Source organism: Pipistrellus hanaki (assembly GCF_964339955.1).
Source record: "Pipistrellus hanaki genome assembly, chromosome: 11".
In the NCBI taxonomy this organism is placed as follows: Eukaryota; Metazoa; Chordata; class Mammalia; order Chiroptera; family Vespertilionidae; genus Pipistrellus; species Pipistrellus hanaki.
In genome coordinates, this window is record NC_140513.1 from 22,440,038 (window position 1) to 22,463,631 (window position 23,594).

The following is a 23,594-nucleotide window of genomic DNA, read 5'->3' on the forward strand; positions in this document are numbered from 1 at the left end:
GGGAAGAAAAGATTTCAAGAACACATGGCTGCTGCAAACCTCCAAAGGGCTACTGTGGAGCAGAGATGCACCCTGACATCCCCCACCCCAAACCAGACCTAAGACCCAGTGGTGGGAATTTCTACAGATTAGTAGCCTAGATGACAATTGCAAAATAAAAAAAAAGGCCAATGAGAAACGATGGAGTCAAAACTTGCTTAATGTGCACAGAACCAGGTCAGGGCAAGAACAACTTGAATGTCTAACAGCTCCGGCTTCTCAGCACTGGATGCAAACTCACAATCTGGCATGGACCCGACTCTAGGCCTAGAGAGTCTGAGTCCTAGAAGTTGACATTTTTTCCTATCCCACTATATGGCTCCCAAAGTGCTGTGTTTGCCAAGTTTTGACAAAAGAAATTAATTACATCAGACATTGCAGAAATAGGCAGGCTTTTTCTATTCAATGAGTATTCAAGTTCGCATGAATACAAGGCCTAAGAGAAGCCTGAGAGATGTGATTAAGATGGTTCCCACAGATAAGGGAGATCTGGTGAGTGTGTCTTATTGGACAGATTTGAACCAGCTTTGCCCTAATGCCATTCTTGTTCAGAGCCTGGTGTAGGCTTGGGGCCAACTAATCTTAACTTTTTCAAAGATGTAGGAGATATTGGTGTGCTCTGCTGTTTGCCGTGAGAGTAATAGGAAGAATTTTATTAAACTATGTTCCAGAATTGATGATGGTGACTTGGCTCCTCTCTTGTAATCACTGGAAACAACACTGGCACAAGTGAATAGGTATTGGGTTAGGAGGAAAGCTGACTTATGGGCCTGCTTATGCCAATCCCAAGTTACACTTATGGGTGGAAGTCGGAAAAAAGAAGCCAGAGCTGTTCCATGTGGCCTCATAGGAAGGTGCTAATAAGGGAGACAGCCTCTAGCATAACCAAACAATGCAGGAACCTGGCTCAGGGTAGAATGAGATCCAAGTGCCACCTTTTGCCTCTACCAGCTGTGTGATTTTAGGCAAGTTAACCTCTGTTATTTTCCCATCTATGAAATAAGATTAAGGAGTAATGCCTGCCTACTTTATTGGTTTATTGTACATATTTAGTGAATTAATGTGTAAGAACTTTGCAAGCTTATAGAAGTATAAAAATAAATAATAATTATTACTTTCCTGTAGAGGTAAAGCTTTTACAATAAGCTTCCCTGTGACTGGATCTGATTAAAAGTGAAGAAATCTGGGTGTGGCCTGAGTGACATGCAGTCTAAGAGCTACAGGGCTGGGCATAAAGATATTTTTAGCAAATGCTCCTGGTTGAAACCTCACTAATCCCTGTTCCACGAAGCCACTTGAATCACATCTCTGAAACCTCACTTAGCTCCTATACTCATGGCAATGGAAACCTGAATATTCATGGAATATAGTTATCTGATAGACTAATTTCTTCTTGTCAAAACTGGGCAAATACAAGTCTTTGTGGAAGCCACAGAGTGAGGTCTCATGCTCAAGTGTATGCAGTGGTAAGCCCCCTTGCTCTTATGTTCCTTTTTAAAATCATAAACCTGTCAAATATAATCTGCTTATAATAAATATGGAGGGAGTTGGAAAACCAAATGCATAAATATATAAGGCTAGCATGGGTTGTGGCGATAAATGGTATATAAATGTGTTTGCTGCTGAGTAAGGCAAACAAGTGAAAGAAGTACTACAGAGAGTTACTGGACTAGAACTGAGGGAGACCTGAGAGAGCATCTGGCCCAGCCCTTCCACTTGACAGAGGGGAAGCTACGGCCGAGAATGATGAATTACTTATGGATATTTCTAACATTATACGTGAGCCATACAAAATGATCAACTTAAAAATGAGCCTGCTATATTTGGTCAAACATTTAACTCACTTCTAATGCCTTGGCAGGGCTAGACAAAATGATTTCTCAGGCCTTATATGGCCTATAGGCCAGATGTTCCCACCCCTGGGCTAGACTCAGGCTAGGTCAGTTATTGAACATTTATTATTAATGTTCAATCAAGTTTCTAGGCCCTAGAGATGCAGTCCCTGCTCTCAAGAATTGACAGTCTAGTGGGGAATCGGATCCAGGTACTCCTGCTGATAGTGAGTTTTGGATGTGATGAGTGCTAAAACAGAGGTATCCACACAGAGCTGGGGAAGATATGGGACTATTTACACTGGCTCCACAGAATGTCAAAATGAGAGGAGGGAAGTGAGAAGTTATTTCAGCAGAGGAAAGAGCATGAGCAAAGACATGCAGCCTACCTCCAACAGAATGTTTGACTCAGAGACTGGCTCTTTATATAACTTTAAAATTCCTTATGTATCATCCTGCAGAGATGATAATTCAATTTCAGCTAGAACATTTCCAGTGAAGGGAAGCTGGTTACCTCACAAGACAGAAAAGGTTTAGTGCTAACCTTTTCAGTTGGCCCTGCACTGTGAGGAGGGGACCTGTCAGAGTCTGTCTCTTCATTGTCTTTGAATAACAGCCCCAGTAATACTTGGTCTCTGACTTCCTCTCAAGAAAATAAGAAAATGCCATGTGTTTTAGAACCTTTGACTTATAGAATGTTAGAGCTGAGAGGGACCTCAGATAGCATTTAGTCCTATTTTTAAGAATCTCTCTGTGACTCATGGACCCTCTTTGAGATTGTGATAAAAATGTAGAGATACCTCCCTCAAAATTCACATGTGCGCATGACATAGGAAATGCTTCGTGGAGTTTCAGGGAATTCATGGAGTCCCAAAGCCTGTCCTTTTTATTTTACTGAGGCTCAGAGGAGTGGAATGGCATGAAGGAGCACCATGGAAGTGATTTCCCATGGCTCAGACTACAGCATGAGCAGAAGAGTCAGACCTATGAGTCCGCCCTGGAGACAGGCATTGACAAAGTGAAGTTGTTTGGGGAGCAGGCTGCAAGAGGATCTGCTATGCGGTAAAAAGGAGACCTAAGTTAGGAGTGTGAGTGTCATGAACACTTCCTTTAATGATGTGAAGGTTGGTTTATAAAGAGGATTTATACTTTTTTCTTTAGCTCAAAACCAAAAGGTAGAAAAGAACTTCTGCCAGAGAGAACTGCCCACTAATGGAATGTACTGCATGAGAAGCACAATTCCTTGTCATCTGACATTTTGTGGACACAGCAGGGACTACCGCATGACAAGAGTCTGAATGGAGGGACCCAAACTGGACTTGATTATGTAACTCTGAGAGTTATACTCACTCTCATACACTAGCCAGAGGCAGCTCAGGTCTCTCAGACCATGTGGTTAGTAAAGAAAGTGGTAAGAGAGGAAGCAAAGGAAGTTCAGGATGGATGAGACCTCAAGTGAAGATGTGGGAGGGTGGGAGTAGTAGAGAGGAATGAGATTTGGAGATATAAGTGGAAGTAAAATGTTGAAGGACCTTACACAGCATCATGCCTGATATTCAAGAATAAGGGCTTGTATTGAGTAATGGGACAGAGAAGGAAAGCAAAAGGACGTAACAGTACATTTCAAAAGAGGCACCAACAGAATCAGTGGTGGCTGCACTAGCAGGGAAGTCAGGAGGGGAGGGAAGAGACAGGCTGTGGTGATGAGCTACAGGTGTCACACAGTGGGTCTGCTGTGCTGGTGACAACAGGACACACAGTGGAAATGTCCAGTGATCTGAGATGCTGGCAGAGACCAAAGGACAGTGAGGTGGAGATGCCCAGGAGGCAGCTGATGAGCCGGGATTAGAGTTCTAGGATGCCAAGATATGAGCCAGACTAAGGGGTTATCTACAGAGATGAAGTAATTTGAGTCTTAAAAAAGCATAGCTGAAGTTGAGGTCTAAGAAGTTTGCCCGCAGGGCTGACTGCAGTGTAGAGATGGCATAATTTAAAAAGGTGAGAAGGAAGAGTTGGCAAGTTAGAGGAGATCTGTGATTAGAGAGTGAAATAAAAACCTGGCAAAGAGAAGCTCCAGGGAAGACGAGTGATCCACATACACACGGTCTTAATTCAGTGTGCCCTCCACGGTGTGCTTCGGCAGGCAAATTAGCTCGTGTTCATTTTGGCAACGGCACAGGTGGAGCAGCATGAGTTACAAAGTGGTTTTGAATGGATTACAGGTATTCTTCAAACAGTATTTTCTTAAAAATAAATGCCTTAGAGAATATGACTCAAACGTCTCTCCCAATTTCTCTGTCAGTAAATTAAAAGTCACCGTTAGTTAAACAAGTTGCTTTCACACCGGTCCTTTAGGAAGGTGATTTCTGCTGGGACCCCTGGGAAAGCATCCCACGTCAGCAGGCAGCAGGCGCACAGACTGAATCTAACATTCTGACTTCTGCTCCTTAAAACAGAAACCAAACACAAAATAAAACACTGACTCAGATTTAAAAAAATAACTCTTGAGAAATAAAGTTAAAACAAATGAAGTCTGGCTTTTTTTCCATTGAAGTATTTCCCGTGGGCATCTATTCGATGATGACTGTAGGAGGTGCTGGGTAAAGTGTGCAAAACTTGTTTATGCCCAGTAATGGCACCCGATAAAGGAAAGACTGTGATTGAGAAAAAGTAAAGCTCATAATTTTTTCAGTTTTGCCAATTTCAAATATCACCCCAGTAAGCACAGTTCCCATTTAAAAGGTTTTTATAAAATGAATGTCAGAAACTAAGAATTAAGAACAAAGAGGACCTATCTTCCACAGTAGTGAAACGAATTAGGATAACAAGTAGGAGGGTTAAAGGAAAGGAGAGAACTAAATGTTCCCTAAATCTCCTTGTGGTTCAAACCCTCTGGGCTGAATGTTGCAAAAAACAAATGAACAAAGATGTTGGGGGAAATATCATAAGCATTACGTACTTTATGTAAGCATCATTATTTGAAATCCCTCCCTCTGTACAGCAGGTCTTCTGACAAATGAATCTTAGCTGCCGGCTCTCCACTGAATCCAAATGCTTGGCCCAGGTAAATGGCCTCTGGGCAGCACCTCAGGCAAGGAGAGGAGGCGGAGGCTGAGATCCCCAATGATGAAGACGTGGGTTTCCCAGAGCTGGACACTGCCTAGACGCCCACTGGCCTGCTCTGGCCTGTTCTACCGATGAAGAGCCTGAGGCCCGAGAGAGAAATGCTGTGTGCAATTCACTGCATGGAAACATCTGAGGCTGGATTTGACCCAGTCTACTTTCCACTCTACCACACCCTTCCATTCCTCTGGAAAGGTAGTTTGGGGGTAGTTTGTATGTCCCCCCCTAAAGGAACATATTAATCCAAACACAACTCATATTAATCAAATCAAAGTGAGTCGTGTTTGGATTAATTGCTCATTTAGGGGGGACATACAACGTCACTCACGTTGCTTTAGAGTAGCACTTCCGGTAGATATGACTTGGAACTCTGAAAACAGATTCTCACATATTAAACTGGAGTTTATAGAAACATCAGTGGAAGGAAATACAATATTTCATTCCTTGTATAAAATATTTACTTGCCTCTCAGGGTAATTTGTTATGTGTATTACCTACTTACATTGTCACTCACACGCAGAGGACTTTGATAGGAAGGCTGGAAATAGGCATGTAGAGGCTTTAGGCTAAACTGGATTCTCTGGCACTTGTGCTGCGATGGGCCCCATTGAGAGACCAATGCAGAGGAATGTTTCTGAGGATGCCACCTACTCTGATGGCTTCAGGGTCACAGAAAGTAATGTGTTTCTGTCAATCTTGTCTGGCAAAGGTGAGTAATTATTCTGGTGAGTAATTCCAGTTCATGGTGGTATTTAACTTCTTGTTGACATGGTTTATCCTGCCTTTGATTATTATTCTTAATTGCTATTTATTACATATATGCTTCCCCCTTGTTTGCAAGATATGGAAGGAATTAAGAGTTGGAATAATCCAAGGTTTGGAAACATTCAAGATACAGCCCGGAAGCTATCTCTCAGGAATCTGCCTATTGTCTGCATCTTTATCATCAGAAGTTTTGGTCTTATACCCACTAATGCAGCGTTTTTCAACCGCTGTTCCGCGGCACACTAGTGTGCCGCGAGATGTTGCCTGGTGTGCCGAAGGTGCAGACAAGACAAGAATTTTATAATTTTTCACTATTTTGTTTACTTAATATTTCATAATAAAGTAATTATAAAATACTTTCTTTGTGTTTATTTGATTCCTATTCAAGAGAATTACTTTATATATAGTCAATATAGGCACAGAGTTAAATTTTTTAACATTTTCTAATGGTGGTGTGCCTCGTGATTTTTTTCATGAAACAAGTGTGCCTTTGCCCAAAAAAGGTTGAAAAACACTGCACTAATGTGATACCTCCTGCTATTTAAAATACACAACACGGGTATCAGAGAAAAGGCAAACCAAAGCCTAATCTAAAATCTATCACGGTAAAATAACCACAATGTATAATACGTACCTATGACTATTTTGCACATTTTGTATCATTATCCAAAAAAGTGGGAGGTTCTTGAAGCAAGTATTTTCCTTTTAGTTACTATTTTCTCTGTAGGCTCTCGACAAAAGTTTTGTATGTACAGTAGAGTTCAATCAATGATTATTGAATAAATTATATTTTTTAGTATAAATTTGTCAAGGAATAGGTGGGGGAGAAGCAAGTTATTTATACAGTTGGTTGCTTTAATCAAATTAAAGTTCGATTAGTCTAGGCCAGTGGTCGGCAAAGTCATAAGTCAACAGAGCTAAATATTAACAGTACAACCATTGAAATTTCTTTTGAGAGCCAAATTTTTAATACTTAAACTTCTTCTAACGCCACTTCTTCAAAATAGACTTGCCCAGGCCGTGGTATTTTGTGGAAGAGCCACACTCAAGCGGCCAAAGAACAGCATGTGGCTTGCGAGCCGCAGTTTGCCGACCCCGGGTCTAGGTAAAAGTTTCTTCGGGAAAGGCAGGAGAGGTAAGAAGACCAGCTTTCTCTGCAGCTCACTGAGGGCGCATGGCCACCCTCCACTCCCTCCTGGGAAACTGAGAGGAACAGCCACCACGCAGAGGTTAGATCTTGTCCTTCATTTCAGCCTCAGTCCTCCGAAGGACTAGTGAGCAGAAAGAGGAAGGTGACTTGGGTACAGGGATCAGAGCTATTTCAGATTCCCTCCCGGACTCCCTCCACCCCTTCAGCCCTGACCCTGGGTTCTGAGAACCCTTCGCTAAGAGCTGGGACTTACTTGGCAGCAGCATCTTTCCTCAGCTGCTCATGCTTCATTAGGAGGTTCTTGCGGTCCCGGAAAGCTTTCCTGACCTTGTAGCCTTTGTACACAGCTTGGATTTTGAAGGCAGCGATGTCCTGGATGGCCGCGATGGACAGGGCGCCGCGCTCCAGCATGAACTGGATCACTTCGTGGCGCTCACCAAGCAAAGCGTAATCCAGGGGCGTGTACCTGCGGCAGGGAGAGTTGTTCAAGTGTCGGGATGTAATTCAAGGTACAGCTAACTGGCAACACGTGCAGGAAAAGGAAACATGCGAAGACATGGAACAGTCCTCAGGCAAAGCACCTCCTTCTGTTCTCTGAGGGGCACAAGCAAGGGGGACGCTGGGGTCAGGTGCTCTGTGCTGCTGACCGCATCCATTCCTGCGTTTTGCTTACTGGCTCACAAATTGGGGGCTGTGAGAACATGATCTCCTTTCCTCTTTCCCATGTTCCAAATAATTCTCATGCCTATCTGAAAGAGTACTGCAAATAATATTCTGCGAGATTCGTAATTTGAGCGTTTATGAAATAAAAAATATCTCTGGTCAGTGTGGCTCAGTTGGTTGATCATTGTCCTATGTACCCAAAAGTCGTCAGTTTAATTCCAGGTCAGGGCACATGACTGGAGTACAGGCTAGATCCCCAGTAGGGGGCATGCAGGAGGCAGCTGATCAATGCTTCTCTCTTATTGATATTTCTCTCTCCCTCTCTCTTCCTCTTTCTCTAAAAAAAAAAAAAAAAATCAATAAAACATTATTTTAAAAAAAGAAATTAAAAATATACCTCCAAATAGAGAGATTTAGTATATGATAAGGATGGCTCTTTAGCTGGAGAAAGGATGAACTGTTAAATAATGCTGAAACAATTGGGTAGCCATCTGGGGGGAAAATACTTATATCACATTTTACTCTAAAATAAATTATGAATGAGGTAAAGATCTAAATATATATACACATAAAAGAAGTCAATAATGTATCATAAGGAATCATGGAAGATTTCTTAAAAATTGAAGAGAGAAGTCTTTAAAAAAAAAGTTACAAAAGTCAGAAATCTTATGCTTGATAAATCCAACTACATAAAAAAACAAACAAAAAACAAAACAAAAAAAAAAAACCAACAAAACACACACACAAAATAAAACTTTGCAGGGCAAAAACATCAAAAACAAAGATAAAAGTGTTCCCATAACAGGAAATACTGATGGCTCCTAAACCTATGTCCAATCTCACTAATTTAAGAGAGATACAAATTAAGACTCATGTGAAAGAGCATTTGAATAATTAAATTAGCACACACCAGAAAGTTTAAGCACCTACTGTGCTGGCAATCTCTCACACACTGCCTTAATCTCTAGGGAGAACAACTGGGCATACCTATCAAAATTATTTATGTATCTGCCTTTCAACATAGCCATTTCACATACAGGCATTTATCCTTCGGATCTGCTCTCCTCTGTGAGCTGCTTTATGTGAAAGGATATTCACAGAAGCACAGCTTGAAATAGTATAAGAATGCAAACAACCTCAATATGCATCAACAGAGGACCAGTTAAATAAAGCTCAGGCCACCCATGCAAAGAAGTCATCAGTGTATGAATAAATACGGGACAATCTCCAGGATCTCTTGTTAAATGAAAAAAGAAAGAAAAAAGTAAGAAACAGAAGAGTATTACAGCATGCTTCACTGTACAAAAAAAGAATGTATCCGTGTGTGTTCACCTATATAAAACATATCTCCAGAAGTTTCCCAAGAAACTGGTGACAGTGATGCGTAAGAGAGAAACTAACTGTCTCAGAGGCAAGCGCAGGAGGGACAGTCAGTTTTCACTCAATGCCCTTTTATGCCTTTTAAATTTTGTACAGTGGACATATAGCCCTTTTTTGATAAATATATTATTTATAAAGGATAAATATTATTGTCATGTAGTTATGTGTTTCAAATGACTCTAATTTGTGATTGCAGGCAAATTCCTTTTTAAAAACACATTTTTCTAGTTTTGGAAATATAAAATAAATTAGATAAATACCACAGAAGAAAATAAGTCATCCAAATCACTACCCTCACAATTAACCACTGTTACTATCTTGGCAGATATGCTTTCCTTTTTTAAAGAAAAATAATTACTTCATGAAAAGGACACATCTAAGAATTTAAACAATGTGAAAAATAAAAATAGTGAAGTAAAAACACCCCAAATCCCAAATCCCATCACCCAACAATGGTGATGGCAACTGTCACTTCTTAAACAACTTACTCGATGTTTCTAAGCTCCAGCTTTCCTCATCACAGACGTGGCATGAAGGAAAAAAATAAGAATGTAAAGATTGGCATTGTGCCTGGCACAAAGGAGTTTATACGTATCAGCTATTATAATGTATAATGTATAATGTATAATGTATAATGTATAATGTATAATGTGTGACACCAAAATTACTTATCATAAATATTATTTCCATTGGATCCAATTAGTATTTATGGCCACCTACTGGCTGCCACTGATCTGATTCCTCTCTGAGTGACTGTTACTAATTCAACGCAATAAGAGATGTTCAGAGAAAATAATCAGCTGATATCTGAAGTGGAATAAATGAAGATTATATGAAAGCATCATTAGACACAGAAAACTATTCAATGATTACAGGGGAAAAAAAAATCTCTTCAAAATTCATCTAATAGCTACAGTAAGCCATAGAAGGACAGGTTTTTAGTATAAGCAAAGGGTGGTTTGGCCACTTCAATAGGAACTGAATTCAGAAGGAAGCCCCAAGTGCTAAAGTTAAGCAACCCTCATTTAAGGGCAGCTCAATCTGCCACTACTGTTCAGGGACCAAAAGTAGAAGTGCCTACGTAAACTTTAAAACATTATTTACACAGTTTAAAAAATTTAACTATAGCTGAAACCGGTTTGGCTCAGTGGATAGAGCGTCGGCCTACGGACTGAAAGGTCCCAGGTTTGATTCCAGTCAAGGGCATGTAACTTGGTTAAGGGCACATCCCCCGTGGGGGGGGGGGGGGGTGGTGCAGGAGGCAGCTGATCGATGTTTTTCTCTCACCGATGTTTCTAACTTTCTATCCCTCTCCATTCCTCTCTGTGAAAAATCAATAAAATATATTTTAAAAAATTTAACTACATATTAAATGGTAAATAGTATCATACAATAGTAGAGCTAAATTGAATTTTAGAGGACATTTAGGGAAATAAATTCAATAAACAGACTCAGAAAAATTAAGCAACTTGCTAAAGGTTATATAACTAGTAACCTGCAAAATCTAGACTGAAACTAAGATCCAATGTCTTCCTGTTTAGTAATCTTTCTACAACACATCTATCAATTATTGAGTTTAAGCCTCTTAGAGAATGAAACTTCTAAAATCAATGTGAAATAACCTATATTTAGTAAGTTAACCATTTCTTCTATAATAAAATGTAGTGTCTTTCACGTAGTACACAAGCAAGATTATAAAAATCTGGTTTATGAAAGTAAGACCTAAACTATGCCTATACTTACAAATATGACAAAAGCAAAGAACAGGTAGCAAAGACACCCTAAAGAATGCTGTAGACCTGGACATTCTCTTCACTTCTCTAAGCTTCTGTTTCCTCGTTTGTAACAGGTGAAAAGGAGGTGGGAAGAGCTAGATCTCTCAGGCAGTGTGTGAATAGAAATTGCATTTCAAATGTTTTTGATATTTTTAGTATGAAAAAAATGTATTTTTATTAGGAGACAACTCAAACATAAACAAAAGTAGAGGATATAACGCCATAATGCTTTGCACACTCATCATCCAAATGTAACAATTAGCAAGATCCTTGCCACATTTGCTTCATCCAAGCCCTTTCTTTTCACTTTTGCTAAAATATCTTAAAGCAAATCCCAGAATTCCTATCATTTCATTTCCCTGCATTTCAGTATTCACCTATAAATAATATGAACGTAACCAAGCAACTATTATATTAACAAAATTAACAGGAATTCCTCAGTAAGATCCAATGTCAACTCCCCATTCAAATTCCTCCCAATTTCCTAAAAAAAAAAAAAAAAAAATTCCCCCCCAACTGGTTTATTTAGGATTCTCAGTCAATTTTTGCTCAGACACACAATCAAAATACCTAGCAAGGTTTTAAGATTGAAAGTCTGTATACCTAGAGTTCAAGCAACTGACCATATTGTGATTATTACTATTGAATCTTTCTTCACCCCAATTCAATTTAGAAACATTCAAGTGCTGTGAATATTCCCATCAATATCAGAGTGTGGCTGTCAGAGAGGTATTGACTGAAAGCCAGCAAGAGCTGGCAAAAATTATGTCTAAGCAGTGCACATCAAAGGGTTAGTGTCAATGCATGAGAAGTAAAAATTAGCCCCACATTGATGGTAACCAGTCAAGAAACAATGTAGATAAAGACGAGACAAGATACAATTGGACCTGCCAAGTGGGAATGGTCTGCTGGGATGAGCAGAATGCCTAAACCAGAATGTCAATAAACATAAAAGGCAGTGCCAAGTTCTGACATTTGTACATCAAGGTGCATTGCTGATGAAACATTAAAGGGGCCTGGAATATTGCCACTGTCTCTTTTCATTTATAGATTGGCAAGTTCAGTCAGGCGGGCTTTTCCTATGGTCTTTTGGTCTGTAATTAACCTATTCTTTCTCCAGGAGGCAGTAAGCACCTTAATTCTTAGGTTTACTTAGGTCTGGAATTCAATGCTTCACATATAAATGGGAACTGAATGCAAACAAAATGTTTTTTTTTTTTTTTACTGTTTCCTAAAAAATAAGAGCCATGTGGTAAACACTGTCATAGAATAAATGCTTTACAGACATAAAACATCACTAATCTTAGGATTCTTAAACCTTCCCTTCGGTGGTTTTAGGATTTCAGAGGGAAAAATCATCCCTCTCACACTTCTGTCACAACCTCAGCCTTGAGGACATGACTGGGCTTCCAGCTTCCTTAAATGCCCAACCCCCTAAATCTTCAAACATTGTTTGTTTTGTAGTTATCATATGACTATAATAGAGAGTGCATTCTTTATATAATTGCTCCTAAAGTAAGACATACTAGCCTGCTTTATCTAATTCTTCATGTGCTCTAAGAATTCCAGAAGTTTCTAATGCAGGTATAAAGCAGGGCGATGCTTACTAAGAGCCTGACAATACCAACTTGACAACCAACACTTATTTACTGAGCATCCACTTCATAAAAAGCACAGTACACTGTACAGAGATGACCATGATCCTTAGGAGTTCTCTGCTAATAGGGAAGACAGAGGACACAAAATTATAAAGTGAAATGTGCCAACTGCTGTAAAAATACAGTGTAGGGAAGAACAAAGTCTGGGACACATGACTATGGGATCAGAACAATCTCCTTAGATGAGATGGCATTTAACAGAGGAATGACATGATTAACAATTACATTAGAAATATGATTTAGCAGGGCTACTTTGGAAGTCGATGAATTGAATGAGGAAAGATCAAAGGAGGGAAAACAGCAAGGAGACATTGCGCAAGTCCCAGAAAGAGTCAAAGCGAGTTGATTTAGACAATGATGCTGGTAATGAAGAGAAGATGACTGTGAGGCAAGGAGAGATCCTGAGTCTGAAATATAGTTTAGAACCCAATAAGACCCCGGTGATTGCTGAAGCATCAATGGCTGGTCAGATCACCAAAGGAGATAGGCTGAGAGAAGAGATCCAGTCCTTGAGCAATGTTTATATTAAAAATAAATAAAAGAACAGAAGAGAAGCCAAAAAAAATGAAGAAGGAGCAGGCATGATTAGAAGAGACAATAAACTGTCATAGAAGCTTAGAGAAGATAGAGTCTCAAAAAGGTAAAGAAGAGGAGGCAACAGAAGCAAGATGCAGAAAGGCCAATAAGAGTGGACAGAAAGAACAGCTATCACTTTTCAACTAGAAAAAGACAGATTTCAGTAGATGTGAGATGAAGTCAGACTGCGATGGAATGAATGGTGAGCATGAAGAAATGCAGGCAGCGAAGATAGTCTGAGAGAAGGAAGACTTTGGATGCAGAGAAAGAGTTGAAGATAATGGATGGAGGATATAACTATGGGGAAAGGTTCTGAAAGAGGTAGAGAAGATGACGGGGTTTGCCCCAGACCAGAGGAGCATGTTTCCGCTGGGACAGCTGCCCTAGAGAAAGTCCTTCCTTCTCTTCACAGTTTCCCTGACAGAAAGGAAGGACTGGTGGTGGTGTTAAGAGGATAGGGATGGTGTGATAGCAGGGGTCACTCTAGTTAGAGCATCCACACACAATGAAATCTAAAGCACAGACCTGGATGGGGGAGTGCAGGTATGGATGTCTGATTACAAACTTAGTTGTTACCTATGAATTACTAGACTCTAGATCCACCACCACCATGAATCTCTTCTGCTTAGGTTTCACACTGTGTCTGGTCCTTTCCATTAGGCCTGGGTCCTGGGGGAACAACCCCAGCCTAATGCTGTGAGTCTCATATTATTCAAGAATTGTGTTTTGAGACTAAAATCCTGAACTTTCAGCTTAGCTTCTCATCTTTTCATGCTACATGGTGGCACCTTTGTCCACTAACTGATAATATCCTCTCATCAAGAGAAACTTCTTGGTATATAACACGTGTCACTGGCCTAACCAAATTCCTAGTCCTGGCCAATCAGGACCCCTGTCTTTATGTTAGCCACCAACTAGAAGAAGGCATGTTGTTTCCTCGTCTGTAAAATGTGAGCTGACCCTGGGTGATATCTAACTTCTGAATAGCTTTAAAATCCAGGGATTCTAAGTTGATACTGCATAGAACTTTTGCTCTTTCTTTCTTTTTTTTCTTTCTGGTTAAGGATTTCTTAATGTAGTATTCCCTTGTGAGTATACTTATTATACCTGAACCAGTATCTAAATTTGAGATTTTAAAAATCTGGCAGAAAGGATGTGATATGAACAACAATACATTCTTTTTATCACCAGCTGACTCACCTCTCTTCATTGTTTTCCATCTGATTAGGGAAAGCAGCGAAGTCTAGCAGTAATTTAATGGCATCGAGGTATCCGTTGTTACAGGACCAGTGCAAAGCTGTTCTTCCCTACAAGCATGAGCAAAAATCAAGTACATCTGGAGTAGGTATTTTTGGACACACAGTTAATTATACTAACTCAAAAAATAAACAATTCTCTCCTCAAATTACTTAATTACAATAAGAAACATATTAAGTGTACAATGGAGAAAAGGACGGTATCATAACCAAGTGACCAAAATGATCCCTTCATTTCGTGGCATCATTTAAGGAAGAAGTAAGACCGATCTTACACAAATCCATCAGAATGAGAAAAGAGGTACTACTTCCTCACTCTTTTTATAAGGTCAGTGTAACCCTGCTACCGAAACTTGACAAGTATAATACAAGGAAGAAAAGTTATAGGTCAAACTCTCTCATGAATATAGATGCAAAAACCTCAAAATATTAGCAAATAAAATCCACTAATATATGCATTTTAAAAATATATAAGTGGTGTTAGCATCTGAAAAAAACACAATGTAATCAATATAATTCAGCTTATTAGCAGCAAAAAGGAGAGAAATAATACTATCATATTGATAGATGCAGAAATAGCATGACAGAAATTAAACAGCTATTTGTGATTTTAAAAAAACTCTTAGTGACTAGAAATATAAGAGAACTTATAGAAATATCATATCCAATGGTACAATATTTAAAGCTTTGTCCTTGAAAAACCAGAATGAGTTAAGAATGTCAACCATCACCAGCTCCAATCAACATTATATTGGAGGTCCTATATAGTTCAATAATTTAAGATAAGAAGTGAAAGGTATAAGGACTGGAAAGGAAGAAAGAAAAGTGTTATTACTCATATACAGCAGGATTGTTATGTAGATAATCCAAAATAGTATACATAAAAACACTACATATAAAAATAGAACTGGAAAGTAGATTAATATAGTACTTATGTAAGAAACTGGCAACTTGTAAAAAAAGAATGTAAAAGGTATAGCAAATTATAAAATATGCATTTCTAATAACTTAGGTATAAGGACCATGTTTATATTTTTTCATTATGTTAATTTTATATAGTAGCAATCTTGATAAATATTTATTGAAGGAATAGGACATATGTATATTTTCTGACTTGGAAAACACAATATATAGGGTATTTAAAGAGTTAATGTAGCAAAAAGTCAATATTGGCTAAATTGAAAGAAAGCAATATATTACTACACAGCTGGGGGAAGCATAGATTAACCCACATGCTTTAAAAATCAGTTTAACAGTATATATCAAAGCATAAGCATTCATATACCATTCATTCTTTGGTTTAATAACTTCACTTAGAGGAAATTATTCCAAGGTAATAATATAAATAAATAAAGTTAAATGCACAAAGATGATTAATGAAACATGATAAGTAATAAAGAAAATGTGTCCAGCAATAGGAAGTTACTTATTTAATTTTAAAATCTGGGTAACAGGTTTGAACCCTGACTCCCTTCAACCTGCCACTATAGTCACCTTAGGGTAATTATTTAGGCTCCATGAGCTTTAATTTCCTCATCTGTAAAATGGAGATAATAATCGTAACTACTCAGTAGAATTTATGTGAGGATAGAACTCTTAAAACTCTTAGAACTTTGGAATATTAAATATCTATAACTATTAAAAAGATTATAAACCAAGTAAGAAAATGTTGGTGATAATTTTAAGTGAACAAAACCAAATGTGGTTTGTAAAATCACATCATATATATTTATATACATACATATCCATATGCCATTTATTTATATTTTACAAAGTTATAGAGTTATTCCCATGATGACTTTGTTAAATTAAATAGGTATATAGGCAAGGACTTGAAGAGAGCATGTGCAAATAAAAATCATGTTTAATTAACATATTTGTGGGGGAATCCTTTCATTTGGAAAACTGTCATTTTACTTAATTTCAGTGAACAAAGAAAAAAATACTCTAAACACTTGGAGCAGACAATATAGAAAAGACCCGGACTCTCTACCTCTTTGTCTTGGATGTTGGGGTCTGCATTATTCTCCATGAGCACCGCCATGCAGTTGATGTATCCCCCATAAGCAGCACACTGCAGAGGGGTTCTGCCTGCATAATCTTGCACATTTGGATTGATCTTATTTTCTATCAATATCTGGCAAACGTCAGCATTTCCTCCCAGCGCTGCCCAATGAAGAAGAGAATGTCCGTCTTGGTCAACTAGATCTACCCTTGCTCCCCCTGAAAAAGCAAGAATATAATGAAAATGACAATCATAGAGAACAAACAGACCCTTACATGCTTTATGTTTTCAAAAGGCTTCCACATATATATTATCTACTTCAGATTTTTACAATAAGCCTATATACATTGGCCAGGTTTGGCATCATTTCCCCTTTGACAAAAAATAAAACAGGATCAGGCAGGTGAAGTAACTGCCAAAATCACACAACCAATAGGTGGAGTGGGCCCTTGTGCTTCTTGATGCCAGCAGGTGCTCTACCCTCTATCCTTCTACCCAGGCGGCTCTGCTATGTATGGCTGTGTATTTCTTTTTTTTTTTTTTTTAACATATTTTTATTGATTTTTCACAGGGAGGAAGAGAGAGGGATAGAGAGCTAGAAACATCAATGAGAGAGAAGCATTGAATAGCTGCCTCTTCCACACCCTCTACTGGGGATGTACCCGCAACCAAGGTACATGCCCTTGACCAGAATTGAACCTGGGACCTTTCAGTCCGCAGGCTGACGCTCTATCCACTGAGCCAAACCGGTTTCGGCAAGGCTGTATATTTCAAATGGTGAAGGCAAGAATTCCTACATTTTGAGAGTGACTCTTTTTTTTTTTTTTTTTTTTTTTTTAATTGTTGACACTATTTCAGATGACCCCATTTAGGAGCACTCTTAATAACTAACCTTTAATAAGGGTCTGAATCACATCTTTGTGTCCCATCTCACAGGCTCGAAAAAGTGGAGTATGTTTCATGACATCAGTAGCATCTACTTGAGCATTATTTTCCAATAATAGCTTCACGGTGCTGACATGGCCAGAAAGGGCAGCAGCATGTAAAGCTAAAAAGGGAGCAAGAGAAGGTGATAAACTCATTAATTTTTTATGTTTTTATTGATTTCAGATAGAAGGAGAGGGAGAGGGGGAGGAGGAGAGAGATAGAAACATCAATGAGGAGAATCATCAACAGGCTGCCTTCTGCACGCCCCCTACTAGGGATCAATCAAATTCACAACCTGGGCATGTGCCCTGACTGGGAATCAAACCCTGACCTTCTGGTTCATGGGTGGACACTCAACCACTGAGCCACATCAGCTGGGCTGATGAACTCTTTAATAACAACTGTATCTTTTTATTATTCTAACTATGCATCTTTTCCTGTTTTGATTTCCCTATCATTTTGGCTAAATGCAATCTGATCTTCAAGATTCTCTTTTTCACTTTTGTAGATTTCCATCTTCCTTTCTATTCATAGTATTATTCATAGTATTATTTCTATCTTCCTTTCTCATCTCACTATTTTCTTCCTTTACATCCTATTGGTCTGAAATTGTCCCTTCTTCTCTGTTACTAGTTTACTATCTTTTCCTCTTTCTGAGAGTGAGAGATAAACAACAACAAAGAAGACAAATAATTTCAATGATGCAGGCAATACTGCCCACTGACCCCTCAATAAGCATATGTCCGAGGGATGGCGGCAGGAGACATCAATCCTTCCTTCAGTGGTTTCACAAGCTAATCCCTCGGCTGGTACCCACGTGCTACTGAGAGCTCCCACCTCTTACTGCATGGAGTGCCTTTTTCATACAACACGGCTCCAGAGGCACATCAGCAGTCTCCTCAGGGCCCAGTTTAGGAAACAGCAATTCCTTTCAACATTGGAGAAAACACTGAGATGGAATGTGGTCTCTTCTCTGGTGCTTTTGGAAGACAAGAGTGGCTGTAACTATATGTTACTCCACTTTAGTGCTTGTCTCATCCCATCACTCTTTAAATTCTATTTAAACTCACTTTATAAATTCTGCTGGATTTTAACTATCTAGAAGCCTGGGCCAATTCTTTCTAAGTGTTATGGCTCTACAGTATCTAGAACAAACAAACAAACAAACAAACAAACAGAACTCACTGGCCCTATGTACATAAACAAGACAGTATTAGCTAGTGATGAATGGTATAATTAAGTAGGAAGTAACAAATGATATTTTGATTTTAGAGTGACTGGTGGTTAGGGAAAGCTTTGCTGAGGAACTGGCATTTAAGCTGAGACCTGAATGAGAAATGCGGCGATCTGGAGAGAGAGTAGCTGGGTAAAGAGAACAGTCAGCACAGGGACAGGAATGGACGTGTGTTTAGGGAAGGCAAGGCAGCTGCAGCACAGCAGGTAGAAAAGGCCAGGTCACAAGTGGCCATGCAGGTCAGTGGGCTGGAAGACACTGAAGGGCTTTGAATGGGTGAGTGATGTCTGATTTATGGTTTAAACAGAAAACCTCTAGCTGTTCTGAGGAAAATGCATTGTAGGAGACTAGGATATAAGCAGGAAGATCAGTTAAAACTATTGCAGTAGACTGGGTGAAAAATGATGGCTCAAACTAGGGTGGCAGGAGTGGAGGAGAGAAAGAAAAAGATTTGGAATATATTTTGGAGAGGGAGTCAACAGGACTTGACAGGATTTGAAATAGGATCTCTGTCCATATCATCTGGAAATCTGCATTTTGACCAATAGCCCTAGTAATTCTCATGCATATTTGAGTTTGAGAACTCTGACCAAAATGGATAAATGTTGGGTTGGTGTGGCCTAGACAAGATTCAGATGGGTGTGTGAGATTTCACATATCTGAAGTTCTGTGAAGAGAGCACAGAGTGGATCATTCAGGTTGACAAATTTTAGCTCAGTATAAGGAAGAAAATTCTAGAAGAGTTAGGTTAAAAGTAAAGCACCAGGTTCTCTATATTGGAGCTGTTCAAACAGAGGCTGAAAGACAACTACTGAAGAATGGTGTCATGCAGATTAGAGCATGACTTACCTTGATACTCCAGTTATTTTCACATTTTAAGAGAATAAGAATGTTTTTCCCCAAAATGAAATTTTATAAAACATTCAACATATAAAAAAAAAATAGAGTTGTTCTGAAACAGGGGTAGAGGGTTATCCACTTAAGCATCTACACTCCCATTTAACCTGTATAGTAGCCTGCTGTCCCAAAGAACATGGTTGAAAAAATTTTAAGGTACTTGCTAATTCTGAAATCCTGTAATTCTGTGATATGGCGTGAGGATGCAACAGATACTCTTCAGATAAACGTCAATGTCAAATAAAAAATCACACAGCAGAACGTGAATTAAGTAAAAAAGATAGACCAAATTATTTTATTAAAGGAATTTCCCCATTTCTAAGTATTTGCATTTACTTTATTTTAAAATGACCTTAGACTTAAATATTGCTGCTTCCTCTTTGAAAAAGTGCCACAAGTTTACATAGAAGAGCTATTTTTTAAAAGTTAAATTTATGCTATGGAAAATTTAAACATATTCAAAAGTAAAGACAGTAAGCTCAATATAGCCATCATCCAGCTTCGGCAATTAACAGCACATGGCTTATTATGCTCCCTCTAACTGCCATCAATTCCCCTCATTTCTGGTTACTTTTATTGAAATTTTAGAATCATATCCTTCCATTTATAAATATTTATTTAAAAATATTTATATTGATTTTAAAGAGGAGGGGTGAGGGGAGATAGAGAGAGAGAAAGAGAGAGAGAGAGAGAGAGAGAGAGAGGGAGATCAATGATGAGAATCACTGATCACCTGCCTCCTACACACCCCCTACTGGGGATTGAGCCCAGCACGTGGGCATATGGCCTTGACAGGAATCAAACCCAGGATCCTTCAGTCCGCAAACGAACTCTATCCACTGAGCCAGATCGGCTAGGGCCATTTGTAAATATTTTAGTAAGGGTATCTGCAAGATACGTGTTTGTCTTTTTTTTTTTTTAATTTTTTTTTTTAGAAACACAACCACTATATTAGTCAGGGTCTATTTAGGAGACACACACCACACTAAACATTTTAACAGAAATAATGCAATATAAAGAATTGCTATATATGTATTGAAGAATGACAAAAGCCAAAAGGGAAGGCTAAGGTATCAAAAGCAGTAAATGCAGAAAACAGCTACAAATTCTAGAACTGCGGGAATAAAAACAAGAGGAAGGGATTATTAAAACTTATCTGTAATACTATCAGCAATAAAAAAAACACACACATTTAAAAATGGAGAAAAAAAGAAAGAAAAAGATATTTTGCCTTCTACTTTGGTCCAATCTCATTGTACATTCTCCACTTGTAAGAGGAAAAAAATTAAAAATATTTTCAGCTTAGAAGAGGAGCCCTGAAGAACCGAACTCAGACCTCTGGTGCTGATGTCTGAGGAGGGCGCTGAGGGTGCTCTGAGGTGAGTGATGGAAAACTGCAAGGTGAAATTAACATTGCCATTGGAATGAGATACCACTGCAGTGTTGAAGAAGACTCACTACAGTGATGCCTGCAGGAGCAGTAAACTAAAACAAGAACAGCGAGCAAACAGGAAGATGTAATCTCCTGCTGCTCACTCAGCTTCCAGTCTCCCTCTACTGCCCCCTGTGGGTTGATTCTAACAGGGCCCTTGCGGCAAAAGTGAAATGCAGATCCCCAGCATTCCAAAGAAAGGTTAGTCCCATTAGCATACCTAAAAAAATTAACAACACTTCTGTAATATCAAATATCCAGACAGTGTTCATAATATCCTGATGGCTTTACCATTTTTTATACTTTATTTATTTGAATCAAGATCCAAATAATGTCTGAATATTGTAGTTGATAAGAACGTCTTTTTTAAAAAAAGCAAATTTGAATCTACTGATAATTATTATTTTGTTGCTTTTATATTTTTATTCTTTTTATTATAGTTTAGAACTCTTTTTCTCAAGGGGGAGGATAAAACAACCTATAGAGGAATGAAGGAGAGGAAATACTTTCACAGATCAGAAATGTTAGGAAGCATCTATGACATATAATAAAACCCTAGGGAGAAAGAGCCCAGGGAACTATGAATCTGAGAAGCATTTATATCTGATTTCCAACCATGGTGCACATCAGAAAGACACGTTGGGTCAGAAGGATGCAATACTCTCACCTATACTTTATTAAAATATGTGAAAAGTTAAACTAAAAGTACGGCTGACTCCTGCACAGCTCTTACTGGGGATGTGTCCGCAACCAAGGTACAAGCCCTTGACCGGAATCAAACCCAGGATCCTTCAGTCCACAGGCTCTATCCACTGAGCCAAACTGATTAGGGCTCTTTATTATTATTATTATTATTATTATTAAATATATTTTATTGATTTTTTTTACAAAGAGTAAGGGAGAGGGAGAGTCAGAAACATCGATGAGAGAGAAACATCCATCAGCTACCTCCTGCACACTCCCCACTGAGTATGTGCCAGCAACCAAGGTACATGCCCCTGACAGGAATCAAACCTGGGACCCCTGAGTCTGTAGAATCACTTACATTTTAGATCCTGAATAAAAGAAAATCAACTATGTTTACCAGTTCTTACCTGTACCTCCATATTTGTCTGCCATGTTGATATCAATGTCAGATTTTAAACTCAGCATAGTCCTAAGGACATCATCACTGCCTTTCCCGGCAGCCCACATAAAGGATGTTCTTCCTTCGAGGTCCGAGTCATCTTTTACTGAAGGATGTTTTAAAAAGACCTTAACCGTTTCCTGTAAGAAAACTTCATTTAAAATTTTGAGACAAGAGAGCAGTATTTTTTATGGTAACAAAGCAACAGTTATATGTGACTTATACTAAGAAGCAAAGTATTTTTCCCTACTTTTGAATCAAATGAAATGATTGTAGGATTTTTTTGGTTATTGTCACTGTTTTTCAAAAAGAAATAAAGCCTCAAAAAAAGAAGAAGAAGAAGAAGGAGGAGGGGGAGGAGGAAAGCAAGCCAGCCTCTTATAGATTAACAAAGTCCAAGAAAATCAGTGGGCTTAACATTAAGCTTAGAATTTTACATAATTATTAAAAGATAATCTCTTGGATTGGCAGATTATCCCAAACAAGTATTTCTTTGAATGACCATCCATAATGTTCTATACTTTTTCTTAGTCCCATTAGCATAGTTACCTAATTTCTGGTATCTGTACATACGTTAAATTTGTATCTAGATTTGGGTTCAAGATCTTGGGCAAGTTATTTAATCTCTTGTAACCTTGGTTTCTTCATTTGTAAATAGGGCTAACATGTTCTATCTCATAGTCTTGTGTTGAAACATGGATTGAGTTCTGATTTTTATAGATTGACTAGACTAGGCCAAGTTATTTTTTTAATCTATTTTAATAAGAAAGATATTCTCTTCAAAATCTAGTTTGTATTTTTTTTTTTTTGAGATCTTGGAAGATAAAAGAAGATAATGGTTAGCCAAAACTCTGGGTGATAAATAAAATAAATTTTTATGAATGTTCACAAGAAAGGACTATAGCTATAGTTCTGTGAGTACCAGAGAGAAAGAAGGGTAGAAATATAATTTTGGCAATATGAGTACTCTATGTATTCAGTGGTGCAGTTGGGGAGGTCAGGAAGATAGAAGCATACTATGCTGAGGACAGCATTCTTATAACTTAATGAAACCAAGGGTTTCACTACGCATGCCATGTAGAAGGCATCAAAATCAACCATGACTGCTTTAATGCTTGCTTCTTAGGTTCTTGCTGGCCATTCATGCTCAAGGAGCTGAAGCATCCTAGACACTATCATGGTCTGGCTGGATTGAATGACAAAATGGATGAGAAAGTGCTTTGTAAGTAATAAAAGTGGTAAGTGAAGAACTTTTAATATTATTCAGTATCTTTGGAAATATCAGTAATTCATATGATTGCTTTCTCAAGTATATAAAGGACAAATTATCAGTACTAGTAATAATAAGAAGGCATTCCATTTTTTGAGTACCTGATCAATGCCAAACTACAGTAAGCACATGTCATAAATTTTCCCTAATCCTTACAACAATCCTGAAAGAAAAGGTATAATTATCATTGTTTACATATGAAGAAACTAAGACTCAAGGAGGTTAAGAAATTTGTGCAAAGTTGCACGGCTAGCAAATACCACAGTCAGGAGTGATTCAAAACTTATCTAGTTCCAAAGCTTTGCCACAGTGCCTTCAAGACAACTGGAGATTGTGAACACTAAGTTTTCCTCAGTGCTATAAAAGTAACAAAAAGATGAAGTGTACTTACAGTAAAGCAAATGTTACACTGAGCAGTTAAAATAAAAAAACTGCATAAAACTTCATATGTATCAATTTTATAAAAGCTCAGACTATTTTTTGCAT

At 38.4% G+C, this 23,594-nt stretch overlaps 1 protein-coding gene across 2 annotated transcripts in view; it reads right to left on the reverse strand.

Annotated features, from left to right (window-relative positions):
• Positions 1–23,594, reverse strand: part of INVS (inversin) — a 101,796-nt gene that overhangs the window by 21,286 nt on the left and 56,916 nt on the right. For both annotated transcript variants that reach the window (XM_084899752.1, XM_084899753.1), the window contains 5 exons: positions 21,807–21,978; positions 17,115–17,270; positions 16,211–16,440; positions 14,162–14,268; positions 7,163–7,375 (listed from right to left, as the gene is read on the reverse strand). In XM_084899752.1, the coding sequence (XP_084755878.1) occupies positions 7,163–7,375; positions 14,162–14,268; positions 16,211–16,440; positions 17,115–17,270; positions 21,807–21,978 (878 nt within the window). The remainder of the gene's footprint in view (positions 1–7,162; positions 7,376–14,161; positions 14,269–16,210; positions 16,441–17,114; positions 17,271–21,806; positions 21,979–23,594) is intronic.